Source organism: Megalops cyprinoides, chromosome 1, assembly GCF_013368585.1.
Source record: "Megalops cyprinoides isolate fMegCyp1 chromosome 1, fMegCyp1.pri, whole genome shotgun sequence".
Taxonomy (NCBI): Eukaryota; Metazoa; Chordata; class Actinopteri; order Elopiformes; family Megalopidae; genus Megalops; species Megalops cyprinoides.
Genome location: NC_050583.1, coordinates 9,185,006 through 9,202,996, shown reverse-complemented (window position 1 = coordinate 9,202,996; position 17,991 = coordinate 9,185,006). Strand labels below are relative to the sequence as shown.

Genomic DNA, 17,991 nt, shown 5'->3' with positions numbered 1-17,991 from the left:
ATTTTTATAAATATGTGGAGGCTCAAAATAGCATTCTATTATTAAAATAGAGATGTCTAAGTAATATTGAGGTTATTTTTAATCACATAACCGTCAAGCCTAGATTGCAGCTCTCATCTTTAATCCATTATGTGCAAAATATTGATCTTGTACGCAACATTAACAATAATGGTGTAATTATGGCGTTGACATTTTGAAAAGTTATATACAAAATGAAAGTTTTGCCCGCTTTGTGGCACCTCTTCCACTAATCACTGTTAAACTCTGCCAGGATCTCTCTGGAATGATACGGTGTCGCTGTGTAGTGAGGGATTTATGTACCTCATTACTGATCACTGTTTGGGTGGATGCAGCTATGACATTGGTCCGTAGAGGGATAAGGCTATTCGTGCTGGATCTTCTGCCAGCCAGTCTACCGTGTGTAGCTGGTGGCTATCTACACGACTGAATGGTACCCAAAATCTAAGGCACTATATATACTGCCATGCTAGTCTACCCTTATTTCGTCCCTCGGAAACGGAGAGAGCAAGCAGCCAGCAGGTACGTTTCATTCGTGAAAAAGGTGCGCACAATGGATCTGCCGACACAGCTCGGAGAATACCCATCCTCCCACCCAGCATCAATTTTGGCCCCCCAGTCCAGAAGGCACATAACTACAGGTACATAACTGGGTAATGGTCAGTACCTAAGACGCAAATTGATGTTGGTTATGAAGACCATTTTTTCTTGGTTAAGCCACAAATAAGGGTCCGACAAGATTTCCCCGTCGCTGCCCCATACGCCACCGTTCTGTTAATGTAAATATTCTATTTGCTGGAATTTCAAGTTTATTCTTATTGCGGTCCCCTAAAAAAGATCGCAGTTCTCTTCTAACCGAACAGTACATTTAAGTATCTGAAAGAGATTTTAGTTGGCTTAAAGATGAGCAATTTCTAGTTTATTACTTAATTTATAATTCGAAGTTGAATGCGTAAAGCACATGTTCTAATGCTAAATTTATATCACTTCATTTATATCACTTCAATGCTAACGCAGCTTTTGTGGGATTAAAGGTTAAATTATTAGCCAGCTACATGTTGGTGGCAACTCCGGTAAAATAGTTTATGACACCCGCCGCCCCCATGTTGAGGTTGGAAGGCAGTGGGAGGGTTGGTGGTGTTGCTAAGATACGGTAAACTGTTCTGAGCTTTGCATGGGAATTGGAGCAACTACAAACAAACCGGTAAGGACGTAAAGATAAATGCAAAATAAAGCCCGTGTTACTGCACTTTAAGTTTAGTTTAAATGCCGTTTCCCGTTGTAACCAGCCATGTAGAGGCGTTTCACACATTAAACAACGAAATATATAAACATTACAAGCTATAAGCTACCTGCTAGCTAGCTACGGCTATGTAACGTTAGCGATTAATAGCTTCTTACAAAAATCATCGCGTGCGTTTGGTCTGTTACGTCGTGGAAAGTAGGTAGGTAGTTAACGTAACTAGCAAGCGATCTTGTACGATAGATTGTGACCGAAATCAGTGTAAAGCGCAAATCGACCCCTTTTTCCCTAATGTGGGTGGAGTTCTGACTGTCACTCCTATCAATTACTAATTGCATGCGTTCTATCACATATAGCAATTCCTATCACTTAAAGTCCCACCAAAGTCAAACTATATATGGAATTTTTGCTTTAATGAATACAGTAACTGTTGCTGATGTTTCTTAATGTACTCAAACGATTGCGTTATATCGTAGATTTCATTTTAAACGGAACTGTGTTGCAATCACCTCGCTTACCGTGAGACGCTGAAATGAATTCTCACAAGGATGTGCGCTGAGTGATATCGTCATCTGTGCATGGCTTAGAATAGCCCAGCTAAAGCGTCTCAGCCCAGCTGGCCTAGCCCTAGCCTAAGGCATATTTGACTCTATGGAATCCAGCATTTGCGCATAGGCTGCTCGTCTGTGTCCGCAGCAGGCACGATGGAGATAGTGTACGTGTACACGAAGAAGCGCAGCGAGTTCGGCCGGCAGTGCAACTTCTCGGACCGGCCGGCCGAGCTGCACGTGGACATCCTCCCGGACCCCTCTCTCGCGGCCAACTTCGTCGTCAGGGACCCCTGCGATGTGCCCTTGCAGTGCTCCCAGGAGATGTCCGAGCACGAGGTCAGTTCCCAAGGTGATGGGCGCTTAAAAGTGGTTTTGTATAAGACGTCGTACATGTCATTCACCAACAGTCGCAAGTGAGTTTTACACGTATGAACTCATTGCATTACATTATTGTCGTTTACCAGATGCTCTAATCCAGACCAATTTACATACGTTGCAGATTTACATATTGTTTACTGGTATAATTCTTGGTTAAGTATGTTTCCAAAGGGTACAGCATCAGTGCCTCATCGGGGAATCAAACCAGTAATCTCTTGGTTACAAGGCCTTGCTCCTTACCACTACGCCACACTGTGGCCCTACTCATGAATGAATGCAACAACACAAAGATGTGGCCGGATACTCAGTTATGATTATAGAGTGAATAATAACCTATGCAGATGCATTCAGGGAAATGTGAGCTTCCCCCTGTGTTAGAAGTGTGGCTCTGCATTTAACACCTTAACATCTAACTCTGAGTCTGGCTGGCTGTGTACATTTGACTCATTGTATTACATTATTGTCATTTATCAGGTGCGCTCTGCAGAGCAACTTACAATTTCATCCATTTACAGCTGGATATTTACTGAGACAATTGTGGGTTAAGTACCTTATCCAAGGTGGGCAGTGTAGCATAGTGGTTAAAGAGCTGGACTTGTAACCTAAAGGTTGCCGGTTTGATTCCCCACTGGGGCACTGCTGCTGTACCCTTGAGCAAAGTACTTAACCCACAATTGCCTCAGTAAATATCCAGCTGTATAAATGGATAACTTTGTAAAAAAAAAACTGTAGCCTATGTAAGTCACTCTGGATAAGGACATCTGCTAAATGCCAATAATGTAATATAATGTAATGGGTACAACAGCAGTGAACCAGCTGGGAATTGAACCAGCAACCTTATGGTTACAAGCCCTTGCCCATACTCCTACAGCACACTGCTGCCTTGGCTATGGTCAGTGTGATTCCCAGGCAGTGTGTTCTGCTGAGCAGTGGTGACTGTGCCACGCTCCGTGTCCAGCGTACCTCCCCTCTCTCCCCCAGGTGAACACGGAGCGGTACGAGTCTGAGAGCCGTGGGATAAATCACGTCGAGGGCGGCTGGCCCAAGGACGTCAACCCCCAGGAGATGGAGCAGACCATCCGCTTCCGGAAGAAGGTGGAGAAGGACGAGCACTACATCAATACCATCATGCAGCTGGGCAGCGTAAGTACTGCTCTCTTTCGCTATGTCCTCTGACTCAGAGTTGCCAGTTCGAATCCAAGGGGGCGTTTCCTGATTAATCTGAAGTACTTTAGTGCACATCCATTGGTAATATTTGTTTATGTACATCACATTACATTATCTTTATTTAGTAGAAGCGCTCATCCAGAGCAACTTATGTAACTATGTTGCAATTTTTACGTTATCCGGTTATACAGCTGGATGTTTTACTGAGGCAGATCTTGGGGTACCTTTCCCAAGGGTACAGCAGCAGTACCCCTGTGGGAAATCGAACCAGCAACCTTTTGGTTACAAGCCCTGCACCTAACCACCATGCTACACTACTGCCCCACAAATGATGTCAGAGATGATAGGAGTGTCTGCTAAGGAAGTGAACGATAATAGCAATAATGATAATTAGAACGATAGCTAGCTGTGTGTGTAATCCCTGTTCCCTAGCTGCCTGTCTGTGTGACCCCTGTGCTTTCCTGTCACAGCACATGGAGCACTGCATCAAGCAGAACAACGCCATCGACATTTACCAAGTGTACTTTGAGGAGGACGAAGAGATGGAGGAGTGCGAGGAGCAGCCCTGGGCCAAAACCATCAACGTTTTCAGGTGACCGTCCTGGCTGGAGTTGCCGCTGTGCTTCAGCACGCACGGCGTGACTGTGCCCGTGACTGATTGCTCCCAGCGTGCAGTAGCCCGTCTTTGATTAGTCTGTTTGTTTCAGCCTTCCATGCGTGAAATTAGCAGTGGCTCAGTTTCGCTCCTGTTCAGTTTAACACCTGCCTTCCCAGACCTCCTGAGACCTTCCCAGACTTCCCCGTATGTGTCAGTCTACATCCTGGGTGGTTTGTCCCGCCCATATTTGTATCGTCCAATCACGTCGTGACTGGTGTGAAAACCCCAGACTGTGGAAGCCTCACAAAAACACTGAGTACGGGGCTGCCTGAGGTACGCCCACACTGAGATGTTTTGGTAACATTGAATAACCCCCATCATGCTAATAAAAGGGCAGTTTGAATCTTTATATCTTTGAACTCAAAACTACGCCCACCCACCTCTCTCAGCGTGAGGGAGCCATTCGCACAGGTATGAGTGAGACAGAACACATGAAAGGGTTTTACTTTCCCTGCTCTCTCCTTCTGTAAACCTTCTTGCCCTGTGTGAGAATCTCCCTCTCTCTGCGTGTCTCTCTCCTTCACGCTCGCTCTGTTTGGAAAGGGACCCTAACGAGATCAAGCGCACAGCCACCAGTCTCTCCTGGCACCCGGACGGCAGCAGAAAGCTGGCTGTGGCCTACTCCTGCCTGGAGTTCCAGCGGGCCACCTCGGACATGAGCCTCGACTCCTACATCTGGGACATAGGTAGGTAGGTGAAGCTGGGTGGTGGTTTCAAGCGTTTTTGTTTTGTTTTACATTACGTTATTGGCGTTTAGCAGACGCTCTTATCCAGAGCGACTTACATCAGTTACGTTTTACAATGTTATCCATGTATACAGCTGGATGTTTACTGAGTCAGTTCTGGGTTAGGTACCTGGCCCAAGGGTATGGCAGCAATGGCCTAGCAGGGAATCGAACCAGCAACCTTTCAGTTACAAGACCTGCTCCTTATCCACTATGCTACACTGCCGCCCCGCTTTCCGTTGCAGCTTTACGCGAGTGGGTATAGTTCTGGGCCAGTGCCAGAGTAAAGGTTACATTGCCATCTTTGCCTCGTTTTTCTCCCCTTCAGCAAATCCCAACAAGCCAGAGATGACCCTGAAGCCAGTGTCCCCGCTCGTTTGCCTGGAGTATAACCCCAAGGACTCTCACATCCTGGTTGGGGGCTGCTACAACGGCCAGATAGGTGCGCCCGACTTTCATCATTGTCATTTGGCAGACACTCTTATCCAGAGCAACTCACATAGGTTGCAGTTTTATCCAATTGTACAGCTGGATATTTACTGAGTCAATGCTGGGTTAAGTGTCTTGACCAAGGGTATGACAGCAGTGCCCCAACGGAGAATTGAACCAGCAACCTTTCAGTTACAAGTCCTGCTCCTGCCCGCTATGCCACACTGCTGCCTGTCATCTCCATACTCCATTCAACACGTTCAGGACCAACCGTTGTGGTACAGTGTCAGCGTAATCACAGTTTTCTGGGAAATAACACCTCACGCCACCGAAGAGTACCAAAAACATTCATCCAGTCACAAAGGAATATGTCACACTCACAATTCACAGTTCTTCTCTGGCTGGGATCCATTACTTACACTCAGTAGTTTTCTGACCTAAATTGTACTGTCTGCTCCACACCACTGACATTTGTGACTGCCCATAATAATTCAGAGTGAGTCAGCTGAACTCAGTTACCTGTACTCAGACAGTTTCATTATCGGTTTATTTTTTTCCTCTGGATTTCCCCTTTGTGTTCAGTAATAGGTCACATTATTTAAGGCGTGAGTGTCTGGCTATTCTCAGTCGCCTCTGGGGGAATTCTGTGATTACAATTAATTTGTGCCGCAGACGCCCTTAATCGGCTTACAGTTCACATGTTATCCATTTATACAGCTGGAGAGGTAACTGAAGTAATTCAGGTTAAACATCGTACCTGCGCATAGAGGCACAATGGTTATCGCCTCATCTGGGATTCCTACCTACAGCCCTACAGCTGCAAGCTCAATTTCACAACCGTTACGTCACACCACAATTACATTGCATTTGCTTAGCAGATTCAGTTTGCATAGCTTAAACGTTTTACACACTGCCCATCTGTGCAGCTCTTTATAGACCTTGCCCAGGTGTACACTAGCAGCGGCCCACCTGGGGATCAAACCGGTAAATACTGGATAAAGGGCCCTGTTCCTTACCGCCACACTACACTGGAACCACAATCACCAGTCCCGCCCACTGCCCGCCGCGGCCACATTCTGAGCTTAACGGTGAGGAGTGATATTTCTGTTGCGCGTGTAAAGATGTTTCCGCTGTTTTGGGGCAGCTTACTGGGACACCCGCAAAGGCAGCCAGCCCGTGGAGATGTCAACCATCGAGCACAGCCACAGAGACCCCGTCTACAAGGTCATCTGGCTGCAGTCAAAGACGGGCACCGACGCCTTCTCTGCCTCCACCGACGGCCAGGTGAGCCCAAAAACCAGGCACCTGACAGGTCACCTGACAGAGGTCGCGGCCAATTGCGAAGAGCGCCGCGGCATCTAGCGCTCATGGGAGTTGAAGTCCTGGAAGGTCAGGGTGCTTGTTTAAATCAGCTATGCACTACACCTCCCACAGGCAACCCAGAGAAAATGACTTGTGACACTCCTCTCATAGAACTGATAACATAGTTATAATTTTTTTTTAATCCTATTTTTTTTTTTTGGTCAAAAAATTGGAATAGAGATTTCACTGTGTACAAGGGATGTACCTCAAGGGGTGTTCTTTTCTCGCCTTCAGACGAACATCAACACCTACCCATTTTTGTGACCTCAGATTTCTTGGAAGCTTCATTTCAACTGCCCTTCAAAATTCCATGTATTTAGTGCCAATTGTATATATTTAATAGAAAGTGGGACTAGTAATTAGTAACCCCTACATATACATATGTACACCCCAGCTACTTAAATAGCATATCAGATTAAAATAAACGTTTTTTTTTTGAGGATGGGCTGATACAGTGAGCTCAGTGAACACAATGAGCATTCATTACATTACTGTTATTTAGCAGGTGCTCTTATCCAGAGGCTCTTTCTTAGGTTACAATTTTTACATGTTATCCATTTATACAGCTGAATATTTACTGAGATCATTCTGGGTTAAGTGCTTTGCCCAAGGATGCAGCAGCAGTGCCCCAGCAGGGAATTGAACCAGCAACCTTTTGGTTATGAGCCCTTCTCCTTAGCACTGTGCTACACTGCCACCCCCTGCTGCAGTCATTACAAATCCAAGATAAAACAAGCCCAACATCTGATGCAGTCGCCACCTCGTTGCGGGCGGAGTCCTCCGGAAACTCACACCTCTGCTGGGCGCTCCTGCTCTGTCTCCTCAGGTGCTGTGGTGGGACATCCGAAAAATGAGCGAGCCCACGGAAAGGCTGGTCCTGGACCCCAGCAAGAAGGGGAACCTGGACAACGCCCTGGGGGCCATTTCTCTGGAGTTCGAGACCACCATGGTGAGGCTCTCGGCCATCTCCCGCCCTGTGTTTGATCACACAAGGATCCTTGCTTTTGTGGTCCACTTTTAAGCACAAAACAATGTACGCACACTCTAAAAACAGCCACTATATTACATTACATTCATTGAGCAGACGCTCTTATCCAGAGCGACTTCCATCACAACAACAGCGTCAGACCAGGCTAACAACACTCTCAGAGCAGTGAGTGTGGGCACAGCGCTATTCTAGCCCTACCACAAGTTAACTTGTTCAATTTGACTAGACAAGGGAAGTAAAGTATACTACCATACATCAGTCACTAGATCACAGAATCCAAAACACATCACAATACTACACATAAAACAAACAGCAAGTAATACAAGTAACAGTCACTGTTACCTTTCTTGTGTTTCACTGCTGTTTTTCAAGCTGACACTTTATCTATGGTGCCTATGCCTGTATTGATGCTCTTGTAATACACACTTCATACAGCTTGCCGTGATGGCCATGCAAGCCTCTTTGAAGAAGAGCATCTGTCACAGAAATGAATTACTATTATGAACAATAATAATAAAGGTGGTGGTAATGATGATGATGCACTTGCTGCCACAGACAACGATGATAATGATATTGACCGTAATAATAGTAATTAAGGCAATGATGATGACGTTAGTAGTGATAATAGTGACTATAATTATAATGTGTTCGCTCGTTCAGCCCACCAAGTTCATGGTGGGGACGGAGCAGGGCCTGGTGGTCTCCTGCAACCGCAAGGCCAAGACGCCCGCGGAGAAGATCGTGTGCACGTACAGTGGCCACCACGGCCCCATCTACGCCCTGCAGAGGAACCCCTTCTTCCCCAAGAACTTCCTGACCGTGGCCGACTGGACCGCGCGCATCTGGTCCGAGGACATCAAGGAGTCCTCCATCATGTGGACGAAGTAATGCGTCTGTTTCCGGACCAGTACAGGGGCCGTCGTTTTTTCCTGGCGGATGGTGGCCTGGAGCTTACGCCTGACAGTGTCGTCCGTTTCGCATTTGCTTGATGTATTGTTGGAACAAACCACTTTAGCTTATGGGTACAACAGCAGTGCCCCACCCAGGCATTGAACCTGCAACCTTTTGGTTAGAAGTCCGCCCTGATAATCAGACAGTTGAGGAAGAAGGGTGCTTGTAGAAGCTTATATGGGGCTGTGTAACTTACAGTACATGGTATTACTGTCATTCAGCAGACACTCTTATCCAGAGGAACTTACATGGGTTACAATTTTACCCATTTCTACAGCTGGATAACTTAAAACTTAGAAGCAGTTGTGAACTGGATTGAGAGAATATTGATAGTCTGGTGATGATTATGTCCTGAAAGGGCTGTTTTTTCATATCAGAAGCAGTGTGGCATAGTGGTAAGGAGCTGGGTTGATAACCAAAAGGTTGTTGGTTCAGGTGCCCATGGGGCACTGCTGTTGTGCCCATGGGTAAGGTGCATAATCCACAATTGCCTCAGTAAACATCCAGCTGTATAAATAGATAAAATTGTAACCTGTTAAAAGTTGCCCTGGATAACCACGTCTGTTAAATGACAATAATGTAATGGAAGTTACACGGCCCCTTACAAGCTTTTGCAAGCTCCCCTCTTCCTTAACTGTCAGATTATTAGGGTGGACTTCTAAGCTGCATGTTCATTGACCAGGTGCGGCTCTGCCATTGTACCCAAAAAATGAAATGGCTTGTAAGCACATCTGCTAAATGACAATAATGTAATGTCATGTAAAATATCAAAGGCTTTTGCTTTATGTTGAGTTTATTCATTTGTGGGCACTTTTATCCAAAGTGACTTACAGGCAAAATACATATGTGGAATTTACATTACATTATTGCCATTTAACAGACACTCTTATTCACAGCAACTTATATTGGTTATAGGTGATCACTTTATACAGCAGAATATTTGCTGAGACCATTAGGTTAGGTACCTTAGCCAAGGTTACAGTGGCAGTGCCCCAGTGGGGAATCGAACTAGTAACCTTTTGGTTACGAGTCCTTCTCCTTAACCACTATGCTACACTGCCGCCCACTGTTTTAGCTGCGGTATGTGAGAGAGGACTGCAGCATGTTTGCCTGATGCGCTGTGCCGGTGAGGGACGCCTCGTCTGCTCTGCCCGCAGGTACCACATGGCCTTCCTGACAGACGGCTGCTGGAGCCCGGTCAGGCCCTCCGTGTTCTTCACCGTGAAGATGGACGGAACGCTGGACGTGTGGGACTTCCTGTTCAAGCAGAACGATCCCACGCTGAGTCTGAAAGTACGGCCAAAGACCCCTAAGTACTCTGTGTTCCTTTCCCGACCCGAAATCAGGTCACCGTTCAAAGCGCTGTGCGCGCAGGCGCGCTGATGCGAAAACAGCATCCGCGCCGCGCTGACAAGCTCTTAGAAATGTGTCAACGCGTGTGCGCATTGCGTGCATGTCTGTGTGTTTGTGTATGTGTGCATCTGTATGTGTTTGTGTATGTTTATGTATGTGAACATGTGTGTGTTTGTGCATGTGTGTGTGTTTTGTTGTTTTATGTATACGAGCGTGTGTGTATGTGTGTGTTATTGTGTATGTGTGCATCTGAGTGTTTGTGTGTGCGTATGTGTGTGTTTGTGTATGTATATGTATGTGAATGTGTGGGTTTGCGCATGTTTATGTGAGCAAGGGTGTGTGTATGTGTTTGTGTATGTGTGTGTTTGTGTGCATGTATTAATGTGTATGAGTCCCTGTGCTCTGATCACAGGTGTGTGACGAGGCCCTGTACAGCCTGAGGGTGCAGGATAACGGCCGCTTCCTGTCCTGCGGCTCCCAGCTGGGCACAGCCACCCTGCTGGAGATCTCCCCGGGACTGTGCACCCTGCAGAGGAACGAGAAGGCCCTGGCCACCGCGGTGAGGGTCTCCTAACCCCAAACTCTAACCCTACCCCTAACCTTCACCCTAACCCAGTAACCGAGCCCCCCTTCACCCACTGAGCATCACTGTACATTTACATTTTACATTTACATTTATTCATTTAGCAGATGCTTTTATCCAGAGCGGCTTACAAGCGAGGCAGAGTACAACACAAGGAGAAAGCTACATGAGGAGTCAACAATATTAGAAGTGTTCACAGAAACTTTGAACAGCCATACACCCATATCCGGTCCATTCACATGTGGAGCTGTGTGTGAGGACCGCTGAGGCAGTGAACCATTGTGTCTCCCCCCTTGGGCGGAGGGTCCAGATGTTCGAGCGGGAGACCAAGCGGGAGAAGATCCTGGAGGCGCGGCACCGCGAGATTCGTCTGAAGGAGCGCAGCCGGTCGGAGCAGAGCAAGGAGGAGGAGGGCAAGGAGGCGCACGGGGAGGAGAGCGCCGAGGACCTCGTCGCGCAGGCCGAGAAGGAGTTCTTCGACATCGTGGAGGCCGAGCTCAAGAGGAGGGAGAAGGAGGAGGAGAAGAACGAGGTTAGTACCGTCCGGGAGAGCGAGAGAGGGAGGGTGTGTTTTAATTTCTGTTTTTTTTTTCCCCTTATATTTTATGTAAACATTTTATTTTCTTGTGTTTCTGTTCTTCTTACTTGTTGTTGTTGCACTATTACTTACAGGCTGTAAACTGTTGTTACCGTGACTCTTGTTGTTGTGACATACGCTTTATTTCCCGTTTGTGACCATGCTTTTAAAATATTGTACACTGTGGTCATGCTGAGAAAGCACAATCTGCATCTTGAGAAACAGGCAGGGTGAGAAAGAGTTCGTTTCTTCCCATATCTAGAAATACACAGAAGAAGGAGAAAGCGAGAGAGGGGTCGAGAAAGAGGGAGATTCTGCCCATACTGTAGATACAGGAGGACAGGCATGAGAGCAGAGAGAGAGGGTGAGGGAGATAGACCTTTGTATATTTTAACAATATTTACTATGTTATAATTCTTGATGATGTCTCCATTTTTGGTTGAATTGACAGAGACAGACTTTGATAAGAGGTGTTGCAGGGGGCTGGTCTCACAGCTCTTTTTCCCCTGCACTTTATATATAGCTATTCTCAAAATTTTGCCTTCCATTTTTAAGAGAGCATTTATGATGTCCTACATGCCTGTTTCATCTCCCGTGATATCCTCTACTATATGTAACCAAACCCCTTGGTTGTTCAGTAACTTACTGTCGCTTGTCCATTGGGGCTGTAAGATAAAGGCTTGGGTTTTAAATATATCTCTGTGTGTTGGTTGGGAAGTGAAGAGGAGTATGAGAAAATCAATATCCTTTTCTCCTGAAGGACCGGACTGCTCTGCTTGAAAGTCGGTGTGTGAAAGCACAGCGGATCAGTCCTGTGACTGTGGCCGTCTACCCAGTTTCATCCTGTTTGCATCAGGCTGTCATCTGCAAAGGCTGCATGAGGCTTCATGAATCCCGTAACGGGTGGAGACACCACGTGCTGTCAATCAGCGAACTGCTGTCAAATCACTTTTTTGAATGAACCAATCAAAGGACTCTGTTGTATAAAAACAAAATATTGTCGTTGGTTCAAATTAGTGAGTCACTCAGAGCAAACGATCTTTCTTCCTTCCATTTTAGAGCTTCATACCTCAAACTAACTGTGGTTAAAATAAATGTAATTAGGTAAATTAAAAGAGAATATCCGATCGTTCAGAAATGGGAAATTGTCACCTAGCGTCATAGTGCTACATAAGATGAGGATGAATTTAGGATTACTTTTGAGCTCTTTCTTTTACGTGGCCCCTCTCTGGAACACAACAGCAGAAACCTGAAACAAAAGAAAATATTAAAATAGGAACAATGTATTGTTCCCCGGATAAATTTTTAATTATGATCATTTTCTTGTTTTCTTTTTCAGGAGAAAGATGTCTGCGAAGAAAAAGATGGCTGAGCAGAGTGCTGAGACGAATAAAGAGTGAAACTATTTTTAATATATGTTTTTAATATACACATTATTTTCAACTTGTATGAGATAGAATGAGATGTGGCCTATGAAATAATCTCGCAGTTGCAATGCATGATGGTAATGTACAGAAAAGCCTTTTTGTAAAGAAGACCGAGCCAGCAAATATGTGAGAAATGCAGAACAGCATGGTTATTTTCATTTAACATGCAGAAAGTGTGTAGGCCGGACGTGATTCATGTGTTTGCTGTTTCCGAGGCAGCCGTTTCCTCTCGCTGTCGGCAAACAAAAAGCCTCGGTAATGATGTGGTCTGTCTGTGTCCGCGGTACATTTTTTCGTATTGCGTGTTGTCCGCCATTAGCATCCTGTGGTGCTCCTGCCAGACTGGGCCCAGATGTCAGAGAGGATCGTTTGGCTCCGCGGAGTAAATGTTCCTCTCCCAACGCTCCTCGCTTCCGGAAGAGCTGCGCACAGTTCGGTGTGTGTGTCCCCGTCGGCAGCCTCTCCGAGATGTACGTACTGACTCACGCTGTCTCGTGGGGTGTGCGTGCTTATACTGAATTCCAGCGTTCTTGTCATCCTTGGCACTGGGATTAACACCGCCAGCATCGCCACTGGCCCGCTCCCTATTCGTCTCTGGCAATCGTGCTGTTTTGCTTTAACACGTCCAGCACGATGCTTTTCCGTGATTCACACCTGTGCCGGACAGTGCATAGCCTGAGAGACAGTGTGACTCCTTCAACATATGCAGCAGTGGGGGACTTGCATCGATACATCTAAACATGGAACGTAACCAGCGATCACATGACAAAGGAGGGTCACATGACTTAAAATGATATGGAGGATGATGTGGAGAGAATGTTCAGCACCGCTCAGTTGTAAATATTCATTTCTTGCAAACAAAAGATTTTGACTACAAATGTTTGATTTGTTTGGTTTTTAAAGCCTCGGTATAGTTTTCCACAGGAATGCCGAGGAAAAAAAATATTTTCACATGCAAATGAATTGCAAATGAAGTTTTTAAATTAAACTTTAACATTAAAATAGGTTGTGTTGCTAATTTGTGGCTTGACCGAGCCAACTGTTGTTTTTACAACATTACAGTGAAGCAATAGTGGCCTACCCAAGGCCTGACAAACATCTGCCTGTCATTCCCATTTCTGTCTACTTCTCTTTTTTCTTGGAGTCCTCTGCTGCTGATAAATGAACAGTTTAAATCCATTAATCTAAATAACGGTTACACCAGCAATGTCAGTAATACGTCATTAAAACAACAAGGGGGATATTCGGCAAACAGTAGCTCTCAACCCACAGCTGTGGAGAATGAATATAGCAAATATGTATCAAAATGTTCCTCTCAGGATTCAGATATGGACAAGGCCCATTTGAAATAATATAAATGTAAAATTGTGTTATGGAGGAAATTTTGGTGATGGGATAACATCAACGACAAAAGTAGAAACATAAAATTTACAGAATCATTACATTATTTATCCCTCGGCTTCCTTTATGTATTTATGTCACTGAATTTAAATTTTGCAGTTCAATGACCTGTTAGTGGAAGCGAGGCCCGATGACTTCTGTTGCGGGTGGGACTACCATGTATTGTCACTTACAGGCCTGAACCAATCAAAAGACAGCCTGCTCTCTGGCAGAACAGTATGGTTGTTATCAGCGCTTTTTCTCATAACATGCTGGCTCCACCCAATTTTGCAGTTTCTTGATGGAGTCTCCCTCTTCTAACGCCAGTGTCTTTGTTTCAATAAACCCATACAAAGAGAGCATAACAATTACATTCAGCCAGCTGTATAAAAAGTAGTTGCCTTAGTTATTAAAATTCTTTGTTCAATTATGACATCATCAGTCATTCAAAAGCAGTAATTCCATTATTAATTTCGGGCAGGAACCATCCAGCAGTCTTCTGCACAGGTGAAAAAAATTCCTCTTAGATGTGATGCAGGAAACGTCTGGAGGAGGCAGGTACAAATGGAGGACAAGGACCAGCATAATAGCTTTCCTCTGCTTACTGCAAACGTGCTCTTTCAAGAGTAAAATTCCTTTTCCATTAAAGCCTCGCTTTAAGTATTTAATGTGCCAACTGTTACACTTTCCGATGCTCCGAGTGCCAGGTACTGTAAGTGGTCGCACTTTTTGTATGGTGACAAATCCTTTGAATTTGGCTTTAAAACCTTTGTCAAGTTAAGAGATGTAGCGTGTCGAACCTGCAACTGCTATGAAGATTGTTAACTCTCACCAGTGGTGTTCACAACCCGCCACGCAAACATGACTAATCAATCCACAAATGGGAAAAAAAATCCAGGTGACCATTCATCGTTTTTTGAAGGAAGGGAGGAAAGCTTTATTTACATTATAATCATACAGCCCATTGTTTTCAACATGAAAGAATCACCGAGGTGCGATTACATTCCAATTCAAGTTCACCAAAAAAAGGGGGTAATGCTGAACTGAGACAGGGACTGTGGCGAGGGGGGGTTTGAGGTCAGAGGCAGTGGAGAGGCGGTGGAAGGAGAAAGCCAGCATTCGGGCGATGTTGACAAAAGCACCTCCAGGCTGAGTCTGGACACCAACAGCATCTGGGAGGGGAGGGGAGTGTCTATTCAGGTCCAGGACCACCCCCTTTGTCCAGACATACCCTGAATTCTGGTCCACATCCACCCGTATTTTCAGTGGTTTCTGATTCCCATTCCACTTTCACGTTTTTAGTTTTTAAACTGGAGTCTATGTGGGCCGCCCATTCAGCTGCCCCCAGGCATCAACAGCGTTGCCAAATTATCAAATTTTGTAACCAGATCTAAAGGCATTTCAAAGAGATCGAGTGCCACTGAGGTCTCCGGCCAGGGAATGACCTACGTGTCGGTGCTGGATAACTCCAATGCCACCCCTACCCCCCCACCGCCTGAACATGCCCCACCTGTCCACAACAGATCTGGCTTCGTGCCGTTCAGAGGAGTTGGCGACACTGAGGCATTGTGAAGCTCTTGATTCTGAGGAATCTTTTTTTTTTTTTTTTCTTTTTAACCATCTGCCAGATCTCAGCTCTATGTACCTGAACTTGGCCAACCTTGAATACAGGCCGTCTACAAAAAGGTCACAATTGTTCATACCCATTCACAAAGCAAAGCAACAAGTAGCAAGTGCTCACTCACAATTTTTGGAATGACTAAGAAGGTTGAATTTCAGGGAGGAAAAAAAAAAAAAAACAGAACACTTCCAGTCCTCATTCAGTGCTCATCATTTACGTTCCATCTCCCGACCCATCATGACTGCGGCTGCGCGATCTGGCAGCTCACAGGGACGTCATACGCCCGTTGTTTTTCATTTAAAACGCTACCATTTTTGGCATGCGGTTAAGTTTCCCGCAACAGCGCTCGCTCAACCAAATTACCTTTTAAGAGAAAAGCAGCCAGTTCACAGAAAAGAAGCAATGAAATCTACAACTTTAAGAAAAGAAAAAAAGCATACAATACAAAATACAATCAGCTTTAGTTGTAGATTGAACACATAAATCAAATATTGGGAAACTCCAGTCTTTAATGCCGAGGGATCTGCTGAGTGTTTTTTAAGGGTCTATGCTAAGTCTACTTGGATGGTACATCCCCCTTGCCTTTTTCACCAAGAGAAAAATCTGACTGAAAGGTGACTAAAAACCTCCAGAGAACTGGTCCTCCAGACCTGGCGTTACTCATTCCTAGCCTACCCCATATCAACTGTTATACCTTAATACGCAAGTCTAGCACCTAAAACCTCACTATGTTACGGAACTGAGATTACAACAGCCACAGCGGCTACCCTACAAAATGTCGATGACCTTAAACAAATTTTTCCTCTTATCCTGGAACATTTATGTGAATTTTAAAATCCATAGTAGCTTTAGTAACCAAAACATTAGCATTTATTGAACGTATGCATATATAAATAAAGAGTTTTCTGCCACCCCCTCGGTGTTTGTTCTGAGGAAGCTCCCTCCAGGAGGAGAATGCAAGTCCGAAACGGCATCGTAAACTGAACCGCCTGGAGTCTCGGTACACCTGTCCCCCTACAGACAGCTCAGATTCTTTCACAGGTAAGTGGTTGGCGCACTCGCGGTCCTCGTCACCGGAGGGTAGAAGAAAATGGAAGCCTGGAATCAGTTCAGGAGACCACTGCGAGTCAAAACGCCTCTTTGAACCCAAAATATAGTCATCTGCAGATCACCCGCGACAGTTACAAAAATAATCCTTTTTTTTTTTTTTTTAAATGCCTGTGCAAACATGAAAAGGTTCTAACGTTTTTTTTTTCCAGGTCTCCAAAGTCAAAAGTACTTCATTAAGCAGCCGTGCTTCTCTCTCACACACACACACACGCGCACGCGCGCGCGCGAACACGCGGGCACACGCACAAATCGCGCTCTCGATTAGGGTCTTTGGTTACGACAATGGATTACTGAGTGCGGCAGAACACAAACTCCTGTCACGCTTCACGTGATTGACGGTACTCATCCCGCCCACAGCCCTTGGTAAGCCGGGTTTGCGGCGGTAAAGTTCCCCTCGGAAACCCACCCCGCTACCCGCTCTTGTGCTCACCGAGTCAGACGTCCTGCTTCATTTAACACCTCCGCTGGGAACAGGTAGTGAAGACAAAACAGAATAAATAACGCTATATACCCAACTGTAATTTCCAGCCTCGTACAGCATGAGGACAAGGTTTTAAATCATATTTATTGCCCCCCCCCCCCCCCCCCCCCATCCATTTGTTTTAACTTTGAGACTACTACTCCTGCGGGGAGGCGTGGCCACCTTCTTCGTACTTTAGCACTTTATTCCTTCACTGTGTAAACTTCCGTGAGAGGGGAGAAGCCTCCGGTCCTCCGTCTGCCTCAGCACTACAGAGCCCCCGAGTAGCAGCACCTCTTTTTTTGCATTTTAGATTGAAATAAATATGTCTTCTACCCCCAATACTGATGTGCACCTTACTTGTGGAGGACTTAAATAAAAAAAAAAAAAAATGGCTCTGCCTCAGCTGTGATACTTAGAGTGTCTCCCGTGTCTCCCCACGAGAATTTAAAACACACGTGCCGCCCCCAACTGATTGCTTTTACCATTTATCCTACAGGACCCAGACTTGTCTACCCGATATTTCTTGGTAAACTCGCAACCCCAGAAACGTGTCCAGGGGTGTTCACTTCCCCCTCCTTTTACATGACACTTTCCCTACCCCTGGAGAAAAAAACAAAAAAAACAAAAGAAAAATCCCACCGCAGCACTATCCTGACCTGAAAATTTGCATGTTCATGTGTAATATATATTCAATGTTCAAGTAACACTATACTCGTCCCACGCTCCACCGCTGTACATGGATTTTAATACGGCGTATGAGGTTTACTGGTTATGACTAACCTCCTGTTTGCCTGAGGGACGTGTCTCCCCCTGCTTCTCGCCGCTTTTGACACGGGAATATTCTCAGAAGGCAATGGAGCGTTGATGACATTAATTTGGAATAAACGAAAAAAAGTCACCAACTTTCAAATGTAAGTAAAAAAAAAAAAAAAAAAAGATAAAAAGAAAAAGTACAGTTACAGTCACCTAACATAAACAGCGATATACAGGAGCCCCATCGTTTTAAG

At 45.4% G+C, this 17,991-nt stretch overlaps 1 protein-coding gene across 1 annotated transcript; it reads left to right on the top strand.

Annotated features, from left to right (window-relative positions):
- The first annotated feature begins 1,176 nt into the window (after positions 1 to 1,176).
- Positions 1,177 to 17,104, top strand: dnai2b (dynein, axonemal, intermediate chain 2b). The gene is made up of 13 exons (XM_036551538.1): positions 1,177 to 1,222; positions 1,958 to 2,148; positions 3,172 to 3,333; positions 3,828 to 3,949; positions 4,559 to 4,701; positions 5,069 to 5,182; positions 6,314 to 6,453; positions 7,358 to 7,480; positions 8,180 to 8,403; positions 9,628 to 9,763; positions 10,236 to 10,382; positions 10,717 to 10,924; positions 16,915 to 17,104. Exons 2-13 carry the CDS (start codon positions 1,966 to 1,968, stop codon positions 17,016 to 17,018), a joined length of 1,806 nt encoding a protein of 601 aa, XP_036407431.1. The 5' UTR covers positions 1,177 to 1,222; positions 1,958 to 1,965; the 3' UTR covers positions 17,019 to 17,104.
- The last annotated feature ends 887 nt before the right edge of the window (positions 17,105 to 17,991 follow it).

Excerpts from the sequence above, each read along its gene's own strand:
- dnai2b (XM_036551538.1), top strand. The coding sequence starts at position 1,966 with ATGGAGATAGTGTACGTGTACACGAAGAAGCGCAGCGAGTTCGGCCGG. Across the intron at positions 6,454-7,357 it reads CTGCCTCCACCGACGGCCAG|GTGCTGTGGTGGGACATCCG; the intron begins GTGAGCCCAAAA and ends CTGTCTCCTCAG. Across the intron at positions 10,383-10,716 it reads AGAAGGCCCTGGCCACCGCG|ATGTTCGAGCGGGAGACCAA; the intron begins GTGAGGGTCTCC and ends CGGAGGGTCCAG.